Source organism: Lagenorhynchus albirostris, chromosome 16, assembly GCF_949774975.1.
Source record: "Lagenorhynchus albirostris chromosome 16, mLagAlb1.1, whole genome shotgun sequence".
Lineage (NCBI taxonomy): Eukaryota > Metazoa > Chordata > Mammalia > Artiodactyla > Delphinidae > Lagenorhynchus > Lagenorhynchus albirostris.
Window position 1 is genome coordinate 78,043,013 of NC_083110.1, and position 20,251 is coordinate 78,063,263.

Genomic DNA, 20,251 nt, shown 5'->3' on the forward strand with positions numbered 1-20,251 from the left:
CAGGCAGCTGACAACGATCACCCTAATGTACTGCCTTCAGATCTTGCATAAATATTTTTCACTAATAATGACAGAAAACGAGCTTTTAAAAAATATACTACTCAGGACAACTTTATATCAAGACTAAGCCTAGAGGGAGAGATAAATTGGGAGTTAGGGATTGACATATACACACCACTATATTTAAAATAGAGAACCGACAAGGACCTACTGTATAGCACAGGGAACTCTGCTCAATATTCTGTAATAACTTAAATGGCAAAAGAATTCAAAAAAGAATAGATACCTGTATATGTGTAACTGCATCGCTCTGCTGTACACCTGACACTAACACAACATTGTTAATCAACTATACTCCAATATAAAATAAAAATTGAACAAAAAAGAAATGAAAAGGTCAATAAACAAATAAATAAAAACATGAGAGAAAAACATGAAAAAAGGAAAAGTATTTGTGAATATCAAAATGTTATTTCGATTGTCTTTATGACACATATAATCTGTAAATTAAATTTGAGAAGTCATAATAAAAACCTTCATGGATTAATAGTATTAAAAAAAAAAAAAGACTTGGGACTTCCCTGGCGGTCCAGTGGTTAAGACTCCACGCTTCCACTGCAGGGGGCGCGGGTTCAATGCCTGGCCGGGGATTGAACTATGATCCCGCGTGCTGTGCGGTGCCGCCAAAAAAGAGAGAAAAAAAAGACTCAGCCTGGAAACAGTTGCATAGAGGAAATGTCCAGGTGTTAGACGAAGGAAATACGACATCAGCCAGAGGGATAGTTTTCCCAGGGAATGCAGAGAAAGACTTTTCCAACAGCCCTCAATTTCAATCGAGATGGCCTCTCCCCTCCCACCCACCCCACCCCCGCAGTGTGGGCTGAGAAGCCCCCTTTGCCCCTGGTCCAGTCAGTGTGTTCTGCTGAATGATGTGCAGCTTCGTGGACTGCCGGGTGAGGCTAAGAGGGAGAGCAGGTGTGCTGAGATCACTCTTTTATTTTAAGCAAAGGAGAGACAACAGATGCCTTACCTGATAAGCTGTGCGTTGTCATGGGATTTGCGAGGTAGAAGCTTCATCTTTCTCCAGTCCAGAAACTCGTGGAGGCTCGTGAATGGGTCCTGACTTATGGAGCATTTGTCGATGTCGTTCCACACCTCTACGCCCACCAACACGATTCGAATGTTCAGCGGTCTGTAAAACTGAGGGAGACAGAAGACAGGCATCCCTGGGGGAATCACGTTAATGAGAACTTACCACGCCGAGTAGAACAGACTGGCAAGTTCTGAACTCCATTGCCGTGACATGAAAAACCTCTCTGTGCTCCTTGTTCCCGTGGCATTAGAACTGGAGCAATATTTTCAGTGTCTGATGCAAGGTGATGTGCTAACTGGGTTCTCAAATGTGGTTGACCAATTAGATGTTAGAGTTGCCAGTCTTTCTGATGTCTGCCCTAATCTGTAGGGAAGCACACATTTCAACCGATTCACTGGTGATTTGAAGTGGGCGTATAGATGTGTTATTATTGCTAACGTCATCACATTACAGCTGAAGACTGCCAGTTCATATCTACTGCAAGAAAAACAGTAAGTGAATTCGGGTCTTTCAGACACTCTGCCAAGTGCAGTAATTTGTTCATTTTAAGAGAAATGTTCTACCTGTGAGTTACTGAAAATGAATCTGTATTAATTTTTCAGCAAAAAATCAGATTTTGCTGACCCTGTCATATTCTGTCACCTATAATTGACCCAGAAGGTTTTAATTGAATGAACAGATCAGTATCTTTCAGGGTGATAAAGGCATGCACAGAACCCTTCTCCAGGAACTTTGAGGACCATTCTTCCCACAGCCAGTTCACCAACAGCGTCATGGGAAAGGTCTGGTAAAGGAAATTCCTCTGTTTTCAGGCATACCACTCACTTCAAGTCTTCTTGCTTTTCTGCTCCCCACCCCCCATCTTTCTGTGTCCTGACTTCGACCTACAGCCCTTTCTCCACAAACAGATCATCTTGGGTTGGAAGCAGGTAGAGCAACTCTTCCAATGTCTATGGGATAGTTTTGTCCCAGACGAGCTTACTAGGGCAGGATGAGGGGTCAGAGTAGAGGTAAGAATTCCCCATTGCCCCCGACTACCTTGCTACCCCCATGGTATCACACAGACATGGAGACGGCTCTTTGCTCAGGGTCCAGGGGGTAAGGAAGTGGGAATCATCTGGCTGGCTGTACAATCTTTCAAAGCCTGCAACGTGTAAGGCAGTGCGCAATGAGAACATCCTCATCTTCTGATACTCCGGGCAGCCAAGGAGAAAGATGTGGCAGCTAAAGTCAAGCTCCAGATGGGAGCAGGTCCTATTCTTAGTTGCTAGAAGCCTCTGAGCCAACAAATAACAAAAATCACAGAAGCTCCGCATCTGATAGTTAAGCCCCATTCCAATGTGCTGAGCTCCGGGGCAATAAACTCCATGAGGCTGAGCACTGACCCCGGGTTCTGACCCACAAAAGGCAGGTTCATCTTTTCGCTGATCTCGCTGATCTCTCCCCAGTCATCTGGTGAGCATTAGGTTAGCAGAAGAACGTGACTGAAGCACAAACTACATCACAGAGTCTAAACTGATCACAGCAGTCCAAGTTGGTTTCAAGCAGATAACAATTATGGGCATTACATTAATAAGTTAATGAGACAATTATACGACCTAAATGCTGCCTTACAGCTTGTTTTTAATCAAGAATTGCTTCGCCTGTGGTATCCACTTGCAAGCTCCCAGCCCAGGCTTTCCAGGCAAAATCAAGGTCCTGGCCCCATCTGGACTCTGAGCGCACATGCCTGGTTGCTATGCTTCCCTGGAGAGCTCACCCTTTCGGCTGTGTTACAGACAACAGCGATCAAAAGGCGGAAACGCAGGCGATCCAGTGCCGACGTCCACACCAGCCTGCCAAGGGACATCCTCAGGGGCAGAGGCCCCGTGTGGGCTGCAGGGTCGTCATCTGTGCTGGGGACGCCATGTTTGCCTCTAGAGAGCGTCATACGGAAGTGGTCGCTAAGGTCTGTCAAGGTCTAACTGTCATCATTTCTCAGAGCTGGCTTGGGGGCTTACTGATCAAGGGTCTTTTCATAATAGTAATGGGTTGTAGTTTCCATTTATTAGCCGTCTCAAGTCACAGAACAGATTTCATATCTAGAAGCATAAAATACAGTCCCTCCTCTCAACACTGGTGCTACGGATTAACTGTCGCATATGCTAAACTCACGTCATGTCATCACAGCAGTCCCATTGCTGCCTGTTGGGATGCTCTTCCCAGGGCTCTGCTGGTGGCTTCCCTTTGGTTCCTCCTACTAACAATGACCACAGCTAACACTTAATGAGCATTTCCAACGTCCTAGGCACGGTGCCATGCGCTTTCCAGCCCGTAGGTCTCTCGGTCCTCGCAACACTCTGCGAGTCAAGAACTATTATTATTTCCGCGTTACGGTCAAGGACGTTGAGACAAGGAGGGACCAGGTAGACCGCTCGAGACATGACTGGCATAGCCGGGTTTAAGCATAGGCAGGCTGGTGCCCAGGTTCTAAACCACTAAGTAACCCAGCCAGGTAAGGGTGAGTACTGAGATTCCCTTCCAAGAAGACCCATTGCGACCCCAGGCCCAGAGAGAAGGACAACTGGAGCTTGGCAGCCGTCTGCCTAGCCTACGAATCCCAGGACGCATGTGGACGCCGTCCAAGACCAGCTGAACTGAGTCACCCATTAACACAGCGCGGCAAGAATCTGGCCGTATGCTAGGCTTGGCACTGGTACAAAGAGCGAGGATTAGGGTACCTTGCTCCCAAATGCTCAGAGGTCGGCATGAGGCTCAAGGCAGGGGATACTTAGCCATTATTGCAGTAAATGCCAAGCGAGTGAACTGCCAAGAAGGGCGCAAACAGGAACTTCAGGGGATGCTGGGCTTGAGGGCTCAAAGAAGGCTTTCTAGAAGCAGCGGATCTGAGAAAACATGGGTAGGATTACAGGGAGGTCTGCTGGGGTCCAACACGGGAATGTGCACCCCTCAGGCAACTGGTTGGAGAAGGGGGGGACGAGGACTCACACAAGAGGGAAAATACCTGAAGTTAAACGCACGGAAGATGAGTCCTTCAGAAGTAGGTCACAGAGGTGCAGCCTGAACGGATGTGCAGCTGTTGCTAACTTCGTCACGAGTAAGAAGCAGGACAGATTGGAGAGGAGAAGCCAAAGAGGCTATCACTTAACTGGGCAGCCACACACCCCGCTGCTCCCGCCCTGCGGTATAACTGGGGCCTGGGGGAATGTCTTACTTCCCACGCAAAGGGTTTGCCTGCCAGTACAGCATTGGACACACTCTCCGTGTTTCACACACAGGGGAATTGCCTGAACATTTCTGAATGTCACCTCTGTCCCTAAATCACTTCTCGGACTCTCAGTCCGGGACGTGCTTCTCCCTCTTCCCTTCAAGCCAGTGCACCGGCCAAGCAGTTACTAGTTAAGAATAGCTAAGAAGAGCCAAGATTTCCGCAAATGAGGAAGTTGCCACTGGAACAGTCATTGTTTTTTAAGCCAAGATGCTCCCACTTGTAGGTGCAAAACTGAACTTTGGCATACTTGCTAGAGCCCAGGGCCCATCAGTTAGTAGACTTGGGTGAACAGGACATCAAGGAGCCTGGGTACCCCAGTGGGTCTTCAGGGTCTGCTGGGGACAGACACATATGTGCGCTCAGCAATTCAGCTTTCTCCTTGCCAGAAACACAGGAACAGGCAGGCTGGTGAGCTCCACGGAGTCTGTCAGGACTTTTCTCAGATACATTGTTCTTTAATTACCAGGGCAGACTATTGACAGACTCCCAGTTGCTCATTTCTGGTTTTGCAAACTGAAGCAAGATATAATACAGAATAATACGTAGAGAAACACAAACATGGAAGACCAAGCACATCACCTTAAAATAGAATTTCAGCGATTACCAGCCCGAGTTTAACATTGTTCATGGCTTCTGTTTACTTCCAAGGCCTAAGAAGTACTTGAATTCTTTGCTTTCATCTGGATGTTGTCCCATCTCACTGGAGGCGTCTGGAATGTACTCGCCCAAGGCCCCACCCAGGCCAATTGAACCAGAGTCCCTGGACTGAGACTTGGAATCAGCATTTTGAAAACAAACATATAGACACACACACACACACACACAAACCAACCAACAAACCTTTCCAGGGCATTCTAATGCCCAGCCCAGACTGAGAACCATGTCTGACTCCTACGGTCTCTGGCATAACCTCTGGCATCCATCTCTCGCCCTCCCTGCCAGAAGGACTTGCCATTTACAGAAATTCTCCTGCATCCACTTGACTTTAGGATAAAGTTTAATTTTCAAAAAGTAGCGATTCAACATATATCAGCAAGCATGGGCCGCCTGGGAGTCTGACCTGCCTAAAAGTTCTGGTGGACGAGGACGGAACCATCTCAGGGTGCTATGAGCCATCTGTGTTTTTTCCCGCTTTCAGAAAGTTCCATCCAGCCACAGCCTCTCTCTGAGCACCAGGCCCTGATCTCTGACTGCTCAGGGTACCCCAGGAGACTCCCGCTCTTGCTTCTTTGGGTACGAAGCCTCTTTCACCTGTCATCCCAAACTTGGGCTCATTGGGACCCCTGCTCATCTCAGCCTCTGCTTCTGCTCAGGCAAGGTCAAAAACTCCTGCAGAGGAGACCAGGGCTTATTCCTGGTGCTGCCTTTCGATGCTGTTTGAACATGTGCTGATTACTTAACTAGCCTCTGCAAACCTCCGCTATAAAAATGGGAATACCGGTATCCACCCGGGCGTGTCTGCAAAGCACTTAGAGCCTGGCACGTAGCAACTGCTCAATACATTTATTAGGAACCATCCCTTCAAATGTCTCTAAATCCTCGTCTTTCTCACATCCCCACTTGCCCAGCCCTGGGTCAGATCTTCATAATTTCTGTACAATAGACGCCTACCAGCTGTACTTGTCTTTGGGGACTCCATCCTCTACACTAACTGCAGGCACAGCTGTGTGTGATCCTGTGTGTCTCCCCTGCTTAAAAGCATTCACCTTGCTCTCCACTGACGGCAGAATAAAATCCCGATGGTTCTAGATGGCTCCTCAGGGCACTCAATGCCTAGCCACTGAATCCCCTGCAGCTTCATCTGCTCCTGCCCTAGCTGTGCACACACACACAATTATGACACACACACACACACACACACACACACACACACACACACACACACACACACACACACACACCGCTTAGTTTGATGGAGTTACTCGCCATGCCCAGACTCGTGGGGAGCAAGCCAGGCCCTCCCTGCCTGTGCTCCCGGTGAAACTTCACTCACCTTGCAAAATCACCTCCCTGCAAAGCCTCCCTGACGCCCAGGAGGAAGTAAGTGATTCTCTTCTGCATCCCCATAGCACCTGATTGACAGCATCGACCTGGTTCCCATCACGCTGGTCCACGCTAAGTGGCTTATGGGTCTGCTTCTCTACGAAGCTGTGACCTCCCTGAACAGATGGACCACATCTGATACATTCCGAATTCCTGATGCACACTGCGCGGTACTGCCCATAAGTCCTCGTAGAATGGAGTTGAATCTCCGGAAGGCTTTTGTTTTCATTTTCCCGAAAGCTTTGAAAACTCACTTTAAATATTATATAATAGGATTGTTTGGAAACATAGCTACCGTGAAGCATCCACAAACTGCTATGTGGAAAGTGTGAGCCTTTCAGAGAATCCCGGCCATGAGGGGTTCAGCAATGAGCCGGGGCCCTTTCCTCTCCCACTGTCCTCAGAGGCAGGAGACAGGCTATTGCTAAGAATTATGGTTACATTCAGACGGGGGCTGCCAGCCACATAGCACGTGAGAACCACCTGGGAGCGCCTACAAAGCCTGATGTCCAGGCCCCACCCAGACACCCGAGCAGCAAGACCTTTGAAAGCTTCCAGGCAATGCCAACATGCTCTGAGCTGAGAGCCCTCAGCACCAAACAGCCCGACGCTCTCCCTGCAGGGTCTGTCGCTGAAGGCAGGTGGCGTACGTAGATGGTTCCACCTCCTAGCGAACAGGTTGCGTAAGGAGCATGGGCGAGCAAATACACCTGGGTCAGAGCAGACTTTCAGGATCTCTTCCAGCTCTGAAATCACCGTTGCAAAGGTGAGCTCCCTCCCGAGTTCTCGGTGAGGAATTTTCTGACGGCCGATTGAGCCGAAAGCCGATTTCTGTGTCCTGGGACTGTGGAGCCCGTGGGTCCCTTATCAGTGAGAGCTCACCCGCAGGGGGCCTGTGGGACCTGCCCAGGGAAACCTGAAAAGAGGCCTGCTTGGAGCTCTCAAGAGGGTCAGATGCACCCTATTGGGATTCTGGATCTAACTGGGGAGGTCAAAATGCCTTCCTGGCCAGAAGAGAGCCTGGCGGGAGATGGATGCCAAGGCCACCAAGGTCCAGACAGCGTGGGGTGGCATCTCCTGCAGCTGCTCCAGGCCCCAAGAATTCTCAGAAGAAGGGGAAGTTGGGTACCAGCCCAGGACCGGAGGCAGAACCCGACCTCCCTAAGTCAGATGGGATGTGTTTCATTCCCTCCACCTCATTCCCAAACATTTGCATGCTGTGAGTGATCTAATTACCCCCAAGGAACTTACCTTGTCAACGTGATTAGCGATCTCTATTAATCGTTGTTTGACTTTTTCCAGGTCTTTTCCTTGCCTCTGAAACTTAATAATTTTAAATGTCAGCATTAACAATGGCTAGACTATCAATCAAATCTCATCTTCCCAGCTCCTGGAAATGTGAAGTCTCAGGCTCTGCAAATCCCTCAGGGCCCTCCCTGGTTTATGGTGAGGTGAGCTCCCATCCTGCCGAGTAATTTCCCCATCCAGGGACTTTCTGAAACTCCCTGAAATTCACCCAAGCCAAGTGCTCAGAAGACAGTAACTTTTGTGAATTTTCCAGCCTCATAAATGATGGAGGCAGTGACATGTTTTGGCATCGAGAAAACAGACACAACCAGAAGGCCGTCCAAAGCCATTCTTCATATCATCAACTTGATTTTAACTTCCTCCGAAATCTCCTTTATATTTGTTTTTAAAAAATTAAAGAGTGAAAGTAATAGAAGCGCATGGCAACAAGTCAAACAATACAGAGAATGGATAAAAAGTTAATAAAGTCCCACTTCTCCCAGCTAATCTGAACTTCCAGAGTGGGAACAGTTGCCTGTGAAATTGTCAAATCTGTTTCATTCATATGCGTTGAGCCAGTCTGGGAGAAAATGTCACCTAATTCATAATAGGTAGTAGAGGCGAGAAAAGGACACAGGGAAGATAATCTAAAAAAAAAAAAAACTAATTAAAAATTAATTAAAAGAAAAAAAACCTAATACAGTATCAAGCCCTACTTTGGAAGATAGGGTTTTACTGCTGTCTCTACAGCCTTGATTCATTCATTCATTTTGGTTTAGGACATATCGGACATGTTTAAACTAAACTTTTCTCAAAAGTGTTTTAGAATACATTCTAAAACCATCTGCCATTTCCCACAAATAATTCTCCCTGTTTGTAGAGCTTAGCTACATGGTAACTCTGCAGTCCCTGCTAATATTTTGTAATACCAGATACATTTTTAATATGTTATACTTTATAATATCAGGAAACCACTTTTTTCAATGGGTTGTTTACAATGCTTTTAAGGCCTCATGGAAAATGAGGTTAAATAAAGCAAGTAATAACTTGCTAAACATTTTCTTTTGCCTTTTTTTTTTTTTAAACCAACCAAGAAATTTCAGAAAGTTCTTACCTCTCGGTTGTCTGCCACAATAACGAGCTCTACATACTTGGTCGTCTTGAGGGTCTCTCTTTTTTGCTGCCAAAAGTAAACATGGGTTTAATTTCCCTGACTGCCTCTCTGGGGCTTCCCGAACACTGTCAATGTCTCTCGACTCAAGCACTTGAATTAGGGGGCCCCCCACCGGTCCTACCGACATCACTGGCTCCCACAACCCTGTCCCACCTAGAAGTTCACCTCCAACCCCAAAAACCGCTGTAAAACTTTCTCATTGTGAGCGGCCACTCTCCATTTCCATCTGGGAAATCCTTAAAAAGGGATCTAACCTTTCTGCTGAATCACTGATTATAGGATCAGAACAAGTTGAGATCATTATTAAACAAAACACATATGTAAACAAGCAAAACCAAAGCTCTCTCTGGAACAGGAGCCAATGAACTCTTCATTTCGGGCTGGATGTAGCACATTTCAAGATCACTACAGAAGATGATGGAATCAGGGTCTCACGGGTGTTCCCTTTGCCTTTGTGGTCTAGTTTTGTGATGTGGGAAAAGCCAATATATAAAGCGAATATATTTTGAGCAGGAACTGCATAGCCCTTCTGGAGAAACACTGAGTAGTCCATTCCAGGGAGCTGATTTCTGCAGGTGATCATTTAAAAATCTGGTTAGAAGCAAAGGAAGACTAGGGAACAGCCAGGTGGATAAATGGGGAACAGAGCCAGGCGAGAAGAAGGTGCTAGGAGGAAAACCAGAACGGAACAAGAGAAACAGAATAGGAAGAAACAGTGTCAAGAAAAAAAAAAAAAAAAAAAGACTGAAACATGCCACTGGAGAAAAAGGATTGGTAGGAGTGCAATAGTTGAGGAGAAGACAGAGATTGTATATCAAGGGATAGGGGCTGAAGATGATGCAGACAGCCCAATATGAACTCCCTCCCAAATCAAGGCAGCCTCTGAAGTGGGTGACATTTTAATCATGTTTCTTCAAAAAACATCTGTACTCTTCCATGAATTACTGGGAGAATCCCAAAGGCACTTTCAGGAGAAAAAAAAGCAATTCATGGAGGGTGGTCTCAAGAAGCAAACATTAAAAACAAAAAACAAAGCCTTCAGTTTCTGCAATAAAATGCAGTCGGAGGAAATGAGGGTTGAACTGGTCTCGGTCCTCATAACTGATATCGCTGCTGTATGAGTTAACTACACACACTGCTTAATGTTGAAAACTTGCATGTTATAACCACGCTTTCAGACAAAAGCAAAAATGACCAAGGCATGCTTTGAATCAGCTTTCCAGTCACATAATCCTGAGGGAAACATCTTTTATAAAACAAATCCCCATCAGTCCGGGATCTTCCAAACAGATTTTTACAGGAAAAATGTTTGTATCATAGCAGTGTTCCTCCTTGCGGTCCAGCTGTGCTGATTCATGAATTTAGGTATCCCTAAAGAAATCTGGAAACCTTATGGAGGAAGGAAAAATAAAGCACCATGAAAGGTATAATTTCTCATACTTTTACAACGTTACAAGGGACAAAAGTTAAGCTTTGTAACTATACGTTGTAGGCATGCTTTACGGTGAAAACGACGTACACACAGAGGAAAGAAGATTAGCCCCAGCGGTACCCACTGGTTTATGCAAAATGAGACACCTTCTCGAAGTGTGAAGATCTTGTCCCTTCTCCTTATTCAGGTTTGGAAAGCAGAAGCCTCTTTTCCCCCCATAATCCCCTGATTTACCATTAACAGATTCAGCTCATCTTACAGAAGAAAATATAGCTCTATTAAAGAAAAAATAAACTAGCCTCCCATTGAAAAACTCATAGGGAGAGCCCTGGTTGTTCAGATGTTTACACCTTTCAGACTGCAAAGGGGTGAAATAAATGACCAGGGGATATTTCCAAATGGCCTTGGATCATCATTTAGAAAATACACAATTCCAGATAATGAAAACAAACACATGAACCCAATTTTCCTGTCTCTGCAGTTTTCAGAGAAGTCCAAATTTTCTCATGAATGCAGAGAATTGCTAGCTCAGAGAGAAACCTAACCACATAATAATAGAAAGCCATGGGGGAGTGGCTGGCTCATGGCCGCAAAGGTTCCTTCTTCCCTCAGCTGCACACACAGAGAGGCTTAAATTACCTCCACATGATTCCCACCTATCTGGGCTATCCGGTTAAAAAAATCATATTTAAAATGTTTGATATACAGAGCAACACTTGAAACTGGTTGCTTGATTGAATTTTCATTTTGGGAGCGTGATGATACACAAAAGCCCTTCCCCAAACAGATAAGAGTATATAAGCCTCTGAGAATGGCCCAACCATTCTCTACTCCGAGGTGCAGACCGAGGGGTTCTTAGAATCTTGCGCAAGCGGGAAGCTGTTCCTGGGCCTCTCAAAGTCATCACAGCCAAGCTCTCAGGGAGAATGACCCCTACACATGTTACAGCAAGAACTCTGGCATTGGGAACTTAACTCAACCCGAGTCAGAAAACAAGTCGAGATGAGGGTGACAATAAATTCTCATTGCAACTCTCTCTTCCTATGGGCCGGGTCCCTGAAACAGCACAAGTCCTGAGGCTGGGGAGAGCTTGGAGTGTCGTACCAGTGGGCAGGATGGCTATCGTCTGATGAGTGAGGGAAAAGTGTGGATGAGATGTGGCTGAAGATGGAGACAGAGGACAGGGGCCATGGCGAGGAGGCTGGCCGGTAATCTAATTATCGGAGAGCAGTGGGGGACCCTTGAATGTGAGGTTCTTTACACATCACTCTGGCTGCTGGGAGGAGAATGGATTATTGGAGGACCATAGGGGAAGTGGAGGGCGCAGGTGAGTGCTGGTGACAGTTTGAGGCTGTAAGGATGGAGACAGGCAAACAGATTCAAGTTGGATGTTTTAAGCAAACGACAACAACAACAAAACAATAACAATGGAACCAGGACCATTTCCATAGACGGTAAGATCAGCAAATTTGATGAATCAGAAGTTTGGTTTAACTTCCTCTGAGTAAAGAAAGATCATCGTTGGCTCAAGCCAGGCTCCGTGCCTTGCCTCTAAGGTCACTTTATGAATAGCTATGAACTGAGTCCTTGTCTCTGCTGTGAAAGGTCATCTCTACCATCCTTACCAACGATTTGCATGGGGACCAAGCGCACAGATCATATCTGCGTGGGGTACAGCCTCTGAGGTCTGGCTAATAACACAGGCTGCAGAACCAGCAAGCAAACGAGACAAATGCTGGAAGAATGGGCTGAATCTGATGAACTGAATGTTAATGGGGACAGATGCAAAGTATTGAAATTGAGTCTAAAACGCCAGCGGCAGGAGTGAGAGCTGTTATTTACTCATCTAGAGTTTCAGTCGATACAAGAGTCAATAGGAATCCACACCTGGATATTTTGGAACCTCGGTTCACACTGAGAGATGCTCAGAGCTCAGGGCCAAGGAAGCAATAGCAGTGCTGGCTCTGTCATCCGCCAAGGTTTAAGAACGACCGAGGCAGTAAAGGAACTTGGTATGTATGGCCTCTTAGAGGTGGTACAGAGGTGAGGGTGGTTATATTAGAGAAAAATTAAACATGTCTGCTCTAATTAACAAGTTTTCCAGTGGTTCTGGCCAGTTCCAGATATTCAACTATTACTAGACTCTACAGAAAATACACATTACTGTTAATACTACTCCCACCATCACTACTGTGACTTCTGTTAAACCAATATGGCAGCCTGTCTAGAAACCCAAAAGCAAGAGCCCTGGTCCATTTCAGAGTGGCTGCCTTTGAGGAAACTACGGAGTCTCCCTGACCAGATGTCCTATTTGAACTCAGTAGCCCAGGCAAACATGGCTTTCTAGAGAAGGCACTGACTTTTACATTTGACTCCTAATTATACATACTGGTGGAGGGGAACAATAGCACAGATAATCCCTGGAGAGGATAATTCAAAAGTAATTTACATTTGCCTTCGGGATGTATTATGTGATTTTTCTCCAGTAGCAGATTTATGGCCTTCACCTTCTTTAGAGTCTGCTCAGGCTTCTGTTCAAATGCGTTTGCATTTTTGAAGGAACAGCTGATGGACAGGGAGAGATCAGTCACAGGAGGGCTGAGTGGCTGGGGCTCTGCAGGCTGGACTTGAAAAGCTGCAGAGGAGGGAACCGGCGAGGAAGCCCTGTGACTGCAGGCACCCTTCCAGAAGCAACTTGGGTTCTCACTAAAACCTAATGTAAAGCCTTGTAAAAATGACAAACAATAGCTCAAGCTTATCTTATAGCCAGTGCATACCCCGAGTGCAGATTTATTCCTGCTGCTCGTCGAAGAAAAACACACACATCTGCAGAAAAATCTCAGTCTGCAAGCCAATCTGTGCAATAGTTAACATTTAGTAGAGGCAGAAAAATGCTGGGAAAAAGCAAATGCAGTTGCTGCAGTGCATAAACTAGATGAGTTCGATGCAGTTACATTGATTTTTGAGTATAAATAAAGGCAGTGTTAAGTCTGGCAGGTAAGGGGCATAGAACATGAGTATTTCCCTTTCATATTTCCCAAAAGTACTGCCCCAAACTGTCTTGTGTATAATTTCCATTCTCACATATTCCACTTATTTGAAAATTGTTTTTTGTATTGTTTTCACAATATAGATGTGCTTTAAGTCAGAGATATTTTCTCTTCCGTAAAAACAATCCTGACTATTGAGAACGGCGTTGAAGTGCATGCAATGCCTCCCCTTTACAATTTAAAGGTTCATTTACACTTGCATCTGCATAATTAACAAAACAACATTGTTATTCAGGTTTTCTCCATCTCTCTACACTTCAAAATGACTGGAAATTACTGTGCCAATCCTAGTTCTAGGGAGCCGTAAGCTTAGTTAAAGAATTAAAATATGGCTGGCAAGGCCTGACCAAGTCAGGACTGACTTCCAAATGAGATGGCAAACATATCTGAGTGCCGTTTAAACTGTCAAGTCATACATCGCACAAGGTGGATAACGTGTGATCAACAAGGTACTCAAATCAAGATGCCTGGAAAACAGAATGCAAATGTTCTACTTGTTTATGACTGTGAAAGCTACGGCCTCATCACATCTTATCTGAGGTCTGGAATCAAAGGCAAGAGTAAGCGTGAAACAAACATGCCCTGGGACCACAGAGGCGGGTCTTTGGGATTCCGTCTCTTAAATCTGTCACTCTAAGATGGCTCAGGGGAGGAGAGCAGGAAGGAGATTCTGTCAAGCTGCTGCTGATGGTGGAGGTGGGGGCACTTTTCAAGTCCTTTTCTCGGGGATTGAGATTCAGCCCCCACTACTGAGTGTCAACGTCAAAGTCAGCCACAGTGCCTGACGGGGTGTGATGGGGAAAATCAAGAAAAAAAGAGGTTGCAAGCACCTGCTGCAGAAAACCTTGGGAGGATGTTAACAAACAGAGGAAGTTAGGGTCATATAGGTGGAATCAGGATGGAAAGAATGAATGTAAAGTTAAAATGAAAAGTCCTAAGGCAGTTCAGTTAAAAGCAGGTTAGGGGAACACACACCTCTCCACAGGTAGGAGGAAAATTTTAAGAAGGAGAAGAAATCGCTTAGGATAACGTTTACTGTCTGAATTGAGAAAAATGATTAGGAATAAAAAGAGGCACAATATTTATGAAGTGTTGAGTGGTAAGCAGTGTAACGCTCAAATTAAAGTCAGGAAGGACAAAGGGTGTCAAATGGAACCTTGAAAACATGCCCCCAGACCATCAAATGTAAGCACATCATTAAGTGACATCATATCTAGGAATTCTTCATTTCTTGTCAACAGAAGAACAGGAAAGACAGAGATGAAAAATCAGGAAGTCGTCTATAACTTCCTATCGGGTTGTAGTCTTTTGAGTTCAGGGCCTCCAGCCAGATGTGGCTACCCTTACTCCTTTTTAAGAGTTCTGCTGTGGTCTGTGGAGCCCACGTGATACTGATGTAAAAGGGTCAGGCAGCCATTCGGGGTGCAGGTTTCCTGGTGCTGCACCAGGGGGGGACCTCTTAGTCGGGGGGGACATCTGTGGTCCAGACTCCATTAGGGCAACTACTCTCTCCAGTCCTGCAGCAGAAGGGAAGATCTGTGATGAGCAGACCCAGTGACAGACCCTGTGATGGCCAGGAAGCAGAGACCCCTCGAGGGAAGTGGGACAGGCGCCCCCTAGTATGGACTGGGGGTAAACACCACCCCTCAGCCACACTGCTGGACCAAGACCCAGGGCAGGCGAGTGGGCAGTGGCAGGGAATGCTGTGCAAATCCTAATGAAGACCCTAATTATAGGGTCTTATTATGAAGACCCTAATTTTGAAGACCCTAATTTTGCGTTGGTAAAAACTCCATATTGTCTGTCTCTTCCTGTAGAGGGGAGAGCTGCCCAAGGGTGTGGAGGTTCCGGTTCAGTTCTGTGTACCATGGAGGGGCCCAACGGTGGGGCAGACTCCTGGGTCTAGGCCTAGAAGGTTCTCAACGGAGACGTGATTTTGTATCCTCTGAGCTCAAATCCACCCAGCATAGGTTAATGAGTCTGAGGCTGACGTTTAATACAACGACGGAGCTTTCAGTGTCTGATTATGTTCTGCCCACATCATAGCAACCACCTCCAGATAAACTGGGTAATAACTCCAGCCCTCAGACACAAATGGCGAAAGTTCTCCAGACGGCCTAGCAGTGGGTGTCCCTAGCTGGAGCCCCCAGCTCCCCAGAGACACCACGTAGGGTTTCCCTCCTACCCTTCTTGTCCAGGTCTGGGAGGGCGGTGGGAGCCTGTCATGCATAGCGAGGCCCGTTGTGTTTGATCCACAGGGTCCCCAGGTGCTCTGCAGGTTCTCCACTGGGAAGAGTTTGTATCTGTTGGTTTCATTTTTCATTGGCTCCAAAATGTAGGTTTTATTTTCAAATGTAATAAGTCCCCTGTTGAAAAAGAAAGAAGAAAAATTAGGTAACTTTTAAGGGCAGTTTCTTGTTCATGGCTAAAACCCAGTTCTTATTCAGAGAATAAAAGGAGAAATACCAATTTATTTATATTCTCAGGTCTGAATTAGAAAGGACATTCCTGTGCCATATGTTTGCATTGATTTATTTTTGCAAATCTTTTGAAAACCAAGTCTGCGAAGTTTTTTGTTTCAAATATTTTATGGTAAAGAATCGACTGTGTTTAGTCTTTACGTTTTTCGTTTGCTTGTTTTTTACTTCTCAAGGATATACTGCTGGGGAGAAGAGTTGACAGAAAAGATGTTTCATCCACTTAGAAAATAACTAGATCTGGATTAGCAGACATGATTCAGGAGGGAAATCTTTTTTTTTTTTAAAGGAAAATTCCTACACCTGAATTATTCATCCTGATCCACTAAATTTCCTAAATAGTTGAAAGGATTCTGAAATACAGTTAAGTATAAACCTATGCTTTTTTTGAACTTACGGTTATCAAAGGCTAAGGGATTGGGAGGGATAAATTAGGAGTTTGGGATTAGCAGATACACACTACTATATACAGTACAGATAAATGACAAGGTCCTACTGTATAGAACAGGGAACTATATTCATTATCTTGTAATAACCTATAATGGAAAAGAATCTGAAAAATAACATATATGTAATATATATAATTTATATATATTTACATAAAACCAAATCACTTTGCTGTACAACAGAAACTAACACAACATTGTAAATCAACTATACTTCCAAAAAAAAGAATTAAAGAAAAGTATGCTTTTTTTGGTATTTTACTTAGTTAATTTGTGGGAGTACTGGGCATATAACCCGAGAAAACCATAATTCAAAAAGAGTCATGTACCACAATGTTCATTGCAGCATTACTAAAAATAGCCAGGACATGGAAGCAACCTAAATGTCCATCAGCGATGAATGGATAAAGAAGATGTGGCACATATATACAATGGAATATTACTCAGCCATAAAAAGAAATGAAATTGAGTTATTTGTAGTGAGGTGGATGGACCTAGAGTCTGTCATACAGAGTGAAGTAAGTCAGAAAGAGAAAAAACAAATACCGTATGCTAACACATATATATGGAATCTAAAAAATAAATGGTTCTGAAGAACCTAGGGGCAGGACAGGAATAAAGACGCAGACGTAGAGAATGGACTTGAGGACACGGGGAGGGGGAAGGGTAAGCTGGGACGAAGTGAGAGAGTGGCATGGACATATATACACTACCAAATGTAAAATAGCTAGCTAGTGGGAAGCAGCCGCATAGCACAGGGAGATCAGCTCGGTGCTTTGTGACCACCCAGAGGGGTGGGATAGGGAGGGTGGGAGGGAGACGCAAGAGGGAGGGGATAGGGGGATATATGTATACGTATAGCTGATTCACTTTGTTATACAGCAGCAAGTAACACAACAATGCAAAGCAATTATATTCCAATAAAAATGTAAAAAAAAAAAAAGGACATATTTGCTAAATATTTTAACTTGCAGAGACAGAGGTGGCCTTATGCCATGGATCCCAAGGCATGTCTGACCTCTGGAGCAGGACAAAACTCCAGTAGGCTGTGTCCTCCTTCCTGGAAATGAGCCATGTCAGTTTCTTTAAGTGATGGGGGAACATCGGCCTACACACTGGTTTTCCTTTCTCTTTTCCAATGTGGAATAAGAAGTACTTTAACTTAAAAAGGCTCTTCTTGATGTTGAAATCAGTTTTTTCTTTAGAGAAATGAGAACTTGGGTAATAGTAAACTAGCAGCTCCGAGAGTTCCCACACATCTAGCAACTTCTGTTATTGATCAAGTTGACCGCAATCATAAATGCATACAATTTTCATGCAAAATTCATCTGATTGTAAATAGATGCTTCTAACACAGTGACTCAGCCTCTTCTGAGACATGAGCCTCCTTATACTCTCCCCAGAAGAATTCACATCGACGGAGATCCACAGTATTTTGCAGAAAATTTCAGGAGATTCAGGACTATGGATGAGGTCCGTGGGCTCCAGGTTTTAGGGCATCAGTTCCAAGGATTTAAGAAATACTTAGGGCTTCCCTGGTGGCGCAGTGGTAGAGAGTCCGCCTGCCGATGCAGGGGACACGGGTTCGTGCCCCGGTCCGGGAAGATCCCACATGCCGCGGAGCAGCTGGGCCCGTGAGCCATGGCCGCTGAGCCTGCGCATCCGGAGCCTGTGCTCCGCAACGGGAGAGGCCACAACAGTGAGAGGCCCGCGTACCACAAAAAAAAAAAAAAAAAAAAAAAAAAAGAAATAGCTTAGTCCTCAAGAAACAGCTGAAAAAGTCGGGCGCTCCACCAGTTTCTTTCGGACGATCTGAGCTTGTTTCCAAAGGATGCTCCTATAACATCCACTATTGCTCATTTGTTCAGCCATTCACTCATCCAATGCTTATTGATGGCCCATTTATAGGTGACTATTTAATCGTTCTTAAATTTTAATGGACAACAGAATTTCAATCCTCAAATAGTATGGAAGGAAAAGGCTTGATTTGCCAAATATTTATTGTGAACGCGACCGGTGAACCCATCCAAGCTGATCAGTTCATTATTATTCAGCTGGTTTACTCCACTAGCCCTGTTTTGTGAAGTGTAACAGGCAGTGAAAGAAACAGCAAGATCATGTCCAGGATGACCGCAACCTAACTGAGAAGATCGCGCCGAGACACACGGGGCAGCTGGAAAACACTGGAGAGTTAAGCTGTGTGTTACCAATAATCGCGACACTTAACTGTTCAGAGATGGGGGAGCCAGTGTGGTTTGGCGTAACTGAGAAGTTTTGGCTATTTTCAAATCCCACAGATTGATTAAAAGTCATTACATACAGCTGTTCTCTTCTACACCCTGGCCCCCTACTCCCAACCCCCCAAACTACAGTCTTCATGTATCTCCAAGTAGGTCTATTCATATAGACAGGACTTTGGTCATCAGCTCTGGGGTGGCTTGTATGTTTTTCTTTGAAAAGTTCTTTATGAACTAAAACTTAGATTTCTCAGTTTAGAATGGGTAGTAGGACATTTCTGTTTATTAAAGTTGATTTTGAAAAACCCTAAATTAAGAAAAAGATCTTTAAAAAAAAAAGGCCAGGGTAAAGTGGAAAATGAATACCCTTGAGGGGAAAAGAGAGATTGGCTAGAAAGCTGACTTTCCTGCCCTAAGAAGAAAATGACACCGACATTTCATTTCACATTGCAACATTTTCTATTTTGCATTGGATTTCAATAAGCTGAACACTTACAGTAAAATCTGTCACCAAGTTCTAATCATGAGAAGCACATGACCGAAAAATATTTTCTACTTAATGGAAAATTTCTAGAAATTGTTACTCAGTCATAAAAATGTTCTGGTATCTCCTTTTATCTTTTAAGTCATCCAAAGGCCAGATGTTGAGAAACTGGGGTGAAGCCTTTCCCTTTGCTCCAAACAATTGGCAGCCTATAATACATCTTAATTAAATAATTGCTTTGGACTGTCTTGTGTATAATTAATCATTTAGCTCTAGAGATTGCAGGAAACCACAGTGGACACAAAATTCAAGGATTCGGGGTTTCTGAGATGTGAAAATTTGATGTTCTCACAGCCCTTTCTGGCCCCAAACTAGATAAGCGAATGTAATTTAAGTTGAATGTCATAGGTATTTAGCTGTTAACTTGGAGTTGGAAGTATCTCAGAGTGTGGAATTTAAATCCAGCAGACTTTGAAAGTGGGGTTCTCTTCCCACTGGTAGAGCAGGGGCAGAGAGGTTAGAAGACAGTTGCCAATGTTTGGGAAAGATGAAGACTGTGGGTATCTTCTCTATGGGGAGATTAAGAGGATCTGGAGAACACCGGACTGGCCCTTTTGAGGGGAGGATGAGGCCAACTTCCGGGGCAGTGAGTGGTGGTGAATGGGAGAAGCAGAAGAGAGGGGCGGTTGGGGATGACGAGGGCCACCCCTCATGGCACTCTGCCTAGGATCCAGGCTCAGTGGATCCCCATAGAGCACAGCTCGGGTCATTTTCCCTGCTGTCGAGGGCACACAGGTAGCTGGAGGTACAGGTGGGACCCCGTCTCCACCCAGGTATCCGAGGCTTGAGATGTTCAGCCCCTGCGCTCCCCTGCCTGCCTCCCTCCCGTGCTGTCTTGAGAGGGTTGTAGGGCCCGAAACAGGGATGACTGTGACAGAGGAAGAAGTCAAAGGGGAAGTGGCCAAAGAAATGGAGCTGCTGCTTTGAAAACAGGCAGGCTTACTTTAAATTTCAAAACCCTATTGTTTTTCCTTCAATGGAAACAAAGAGGAATCTATTAAAATTTTAACGGCTTAAATATTAAATAGATTTACTATTTTCTTAGCTTTCAAAGTGATAACTCAGGGGACCTACACTTCCTCAAGATAAGTTTCTGTCCTTCTCGAAATTCAGTTTTTAATCTCCAAAGCAATGGTGAGTCAGGCAATAACACAGCTGAATGGCGTTGTTCTTCATATGATTTTTTCTTTCTACTCC

General features: G+C 45.0%; 1 protein-coding gene across 1 annotated transcript in view; it reads right to left on the minus strand.

Annotated features, from left to right (window-relative positions):
* Window positions 1-20,251, minus strand: part of ADAM12 (ADAM metallopeptidase domain 12) — a 389,351-nt gene that overhangs the window by 93,592 nt on the left and 275,508 nt on the right. The window contains exons 6-9 of the mRNA XM_060125655.1: window positions 15,536-15,716; window positions 8,809-8,874; window positions 7,659-7,730; window positions 1,031-1,200 (exon numbers count right to left, since the gene is read on the minus strand). Coding sequence (XP_059981638.1) covers window positions 1,031-1,200; window positions 7,659-7,730; window positions 8,809-8,874; window positions 15,536-15,716 — 489 coding nt within the window. The remainder of the gene's footprint in view (window positions 1-1,030; window positions 1,201-7,658; window positions 7,731-8,808; window positions 8,875-15,535; window positions 15,717-20,251) is intronic.